This window comes from Trachypithecus francoisi, unplaced genomic scaffold (assembly GCF_009764315.1).
Source record: "Trachypithecus francoisi isolate TF-2019V2 unplaced genomic scaffold, Tfra_2.0 Lachesis_group2, whole genome shotgun sequence".
Lineage (NCBI taxonomy): Eukaryota > Metazoa > Chordata > Mammalia > Primates > Cercopithecidae > Trachypithecus > Trachypithecus francoisi.
In genome coordinates, this window is record NW_022681465.1 from 106,338,121 (window position 1) to 106,342,109 (window position 3,989).

General features: G+C 41.6%; 1 protein-coding gene across 1 annotated transcript; it reads left to right on the forward strand.

Moving 5' to 3' along the window:
* Positions 1 to 229: 229 nt before the first annotated feature.
* Positions 230 to 3,092, forward strand: LOC117065279 (oxysterol-binding protein-related protein 9-like). Its single transcript, XM_033179905.1, is given in 3 exon segments — positions 230 to 792; positions 826 to 2,323; positions 2,325 to 3,092. Coding segments are annotated over 3 exon segments (2,175 nt in total). The 5' UTR covers positions 230 to 242; the 3' UTR covers positions 2,452 to 3,092.
* The last annotated feature ends 897 nt before the right edge of the window (positions 3,093 to 3,989 follow it).

Sequence of the window (3,989 nt, forward strand, 5' to 3'; positions counted from 1 at the left end):
TTCACTTTTTTGCTTGGTTTAAAAGATTTGGACAAAGATCCAAATACTCTTTGTCAGAATCCCACACCTGAACAAGTATAGATTCCTCTTTAAGGATGAGCAAACCAACAAAACCCATTAGACATGTGGAAAGATATTACTGTTTAAAAAGAAGGGGTCATGATGAAGAATCAGAGCAAATGCCTTCTTATGAACTATAGCTACCGTTAAGAATCTATTTCAGGTCATTGGCAACTCCCAAGATGGCGTCCATCATGGAAGGGCCGTTGAGCAAATGGACTAACGTGATGAAGGGCTGGCAGTACCGTTGGTTCGTGCTGGACTACGATGCAGGACTGCTCTCCTACTACACGTCCAAGGACAAAATGATGAGAGACTCTCGCAGAGGATGTGTTAGACTCAGAGGAGCTGTGATTGGTATAGACGATGAGGGCGACAGCACCTTCACAATAACTGTTGATCAGAAAACCTTCCATTTCCAGGCTTGTGATGCTGATGATCGAGAGAAGTGGATCCATGCCTTAGAAGAAACGATTCTTCGACATACTCTTCAGCTTCAAGGTTTGGATTCAGGATTTGTTCCTAGTGTCCAAGATTTTGATAAGAAACTTACAGAAGCTGATGCTTACCTACAAATCTTGATTGAACAATTAAAGCTTTTTGATGACAAGCTTCAAAACTGCAAAGAAGATGAACAGAGAAAGAAAATGGAAACTCTCAAAGAGACAACAAATAGCATGGTAGAATCAGTTAAACACTGCATTGTGTTGCTGCAGATTGCCAAAGACCAGAGTAATGCGGAGAAGCACGCAGATGGAATGATAGGTACTATTAATCCTGTAGATGCAATATATCAACCGAGTCCTTTGGAACCTGTGATCAGCACAATGCCTTCCCAGACTGTGTTACCTCCAGAACCTGTTCAGTTGTGTAAGTCAGAGCAGCGTCCATCTTCCCTCCCAGTTGGACCTGTGTTGGCTACATTGGGACATCATCAGACTCCTACACCAAAGAGTACAGGCAGTGGCCATTCACCACCGAGTAGCAGTCTCACTTCTCCAAGCCATGTGAACTTGTCTCCAAATACAGTCCCAGAGTTCTCTTACTCCAGCAGTGAAGATGAATTTTATGATGCCGATGAATTCCATCAAAGTAGTTCATCCCCAAAGCGCTTAATAGATTCTTCTGGATCTGCCTCGGTCCTGACACACAGCAGCTTGGGAAATAGTCTGAAACGCCCAGATACCACAGAATCACTTAATTCTTCCACGTCCAATGGAAAAAGTGATGCTGACCTTTTCGATTCACATGATGACAGAGATGATGATGCGGAGGCAGGGTCTGTGGAGGAGCACAAAAGTGTTATCATGCATCTTTTGTCACAGGTTAGGCTTGGAATGGATCTTACTAAGGTAGTTCTTCCAATGTTTATTCTTGAAAGAAGATCTCTTTTAGAAATGTATGCAGACTTTTTTGCACATCCGGACCTATTTGTGAGCATTAGTGACCAGAAGGATCCCAAGGATCGAATGGTTCAGGTTGTGAAATGGTACCTCTCAGCCTTTCATGCAGGAAGGAAAGGATCAGTTGCCAAAAAGCCATACAATCCCATTTTGGGCGAGATTTTTCAGTGTCATTGGACATTCCCAAATGATACTGAAGAGAACACTGAACTAGTTTCAGAAGGACCAGTTCCCTGGGTTTCCAAAAACAGTGTAACATTCGTGGCTGAGCAGGTTTCCCATCATCCACCCATTTCAGCCTTTTATGCTGAGTGTTTTAACAAGAAGATACAATTCAATGCTCATATCTGGACCAAATCAAAATTCCTTGGGATGTCAATTGGGGTGCACAACATAGGGCAGGGCTGTGTCTCATGTCTAGACTATGATGAACATTACATTCTCACATTCCCCAATGGCTATGGAAGGTCTAGCCTCACAGTGCCCTGGGTGGAATTAGGAGGAGAATGCAATATTAATTGTTCCAAAACAGGCCATAGTGCAAATATCATCTTCCACACTAAACCCTTCTATGGGGGCAAGAAGCACAGAATTACTGCTGAGATTTTTTCTCCAAATGACAAGAAGTCTTTTTGCTCAATTGAAGGGGAATGGAATGGTGTGATGTATGCAAAATATGCAACAGGGGAAAATACAGTCTTTGTAGATACCAAGAAGTTGCCTATAATCAAGAAGAAAGTGAGGAAGTTGGAAGATCAGAATGAGTATGAATCCCACAGCCTTTGGAAGGATGCCACTTTCAACTTAAAAATCAGAGACATTGATGCAGCAACTGAAGCAAAGCACAGGCTTGAAGAAAGAAAGAGTAGAAGCCCGAGAAAGGAAGGAGAAGGAGATTCAGTGGGAGACAAGGTTATTTCATGAAGATGGAGAATGCTGGGTTTATGATGAACCATTACTGAAACGTCTTGGTGCTGCCAAACATTAGGTTGGAAGATGCAAAGTTTATACCTGATGATCAGGGCAGTAGGCATAACTCAGCAACAAACAATCTTCCTTTGGGAGAAACCTGTTCACTCCCTTCTAATTACAGTGGTTCCTACCTCAGGGATACTGGACTTTCTGATGCAAATTAATAATTAAGGGGAAAAGCTTCCCTTTTCCCTCTGTGGCAGTTACGATTTTGATTTCAGTCCTGAGAAAAACTTCAGGTTTTGAAAACCAGATGATGTCTTCTCCTTTTCCAAACACCACACGTTGAAAGCATTTATAAATCCAAGTCTGAAACTGCACTCTAGTTCTGCTGTTAAGATATACGACCTGTTTCTTAGTTCATATAATCTCGGGATACACACACACACACACATACATACATATAAAATATACCTGATGCCAGATTTTTTCATAAATATTCTGCCTACTGTAAATATGGGTTCCTCTGAGTTGTTTTAGAAAATCAGTGCAATGTATTAAAATCAAGTGTTAGGAAATTTCATGGTCTTACTTAAAATAACTTTTATTTTGGAACTGAACTATTATTAAACTGTATCTAATCCTGGATTACAGTTTAATTAATTATTCTTAGTGCTTCTTAAGGCTTCATAAAGTAATTTTTCCAACCTTTTTTTTTTTAAAAAAAAAAGAATCAATTTCAAATGTTTGTTTTAAAATTTGTGATCTTAACAATATAGAGAAAAGGTTATCAAGTCTCCAGAAATAAACAAAGTGGTCATGAAGAACAACCTGAGGTCAGAAAATAAAAAGTAAAAGAAAAACAATTGATTACCGTATTTAAAACCTAAATGAGAGGCAGAGCAAGATAGCAGAATTCTTCACTGATTGTCCATCCTACAAGGACACCAATTTGACAACTATGTGTTACACACACAGAAATCACCTTCATAAGAACCAAAAATCAGGTGAGCACCCACAGTACCTGGTTTTAACTTCATATAGCTGAAAGAGGCACTGAAGAGGTAGGAAAAACAGTATTGAATCAGATGCCGCCCCTCCCGCCCCCTCCCTGCAGTGCATGTGGTGTGGTATGAAGAGAGAATCTGAGTGCTTGGGAGAGCGAGGGTGCAGCAATTGTGACATTGCATTGAACTCAGTGCTGCCCTGTTATAGCAGAAAACAAAACAGGAAAGAACTCATATGATACCCAAGCATGGAGAAAGCATGTAGCCCAGCCCTAGTCAGAGGGGAATTGCCCATCACAGTGGTTGGAACTTGAGTTCCTGCAAGCCTTGTCATCATGGACTAAAGCGCTCTGGGACTCTAAAAAAAACTTGAAAGGCAGTTTAGGCCACAAAGACTGCAACTCCTAGGTGAATCCTGGTGCTGAACTGGGCTCAAAGCCAGGGGACTTGGGGAGCACATGACCTATTGAGACATAAGCCAGGGTGGCTAAGGGAGAGCTGGCATCACCCCTCCCCTAACCCCAGACTGTACAACTTGTGGCTTCAAAAGAGACCACTTCCTTCAGCTTGAGGAGAGGAGGGGGAAGAGAACTTGGTCTTGTGTCTT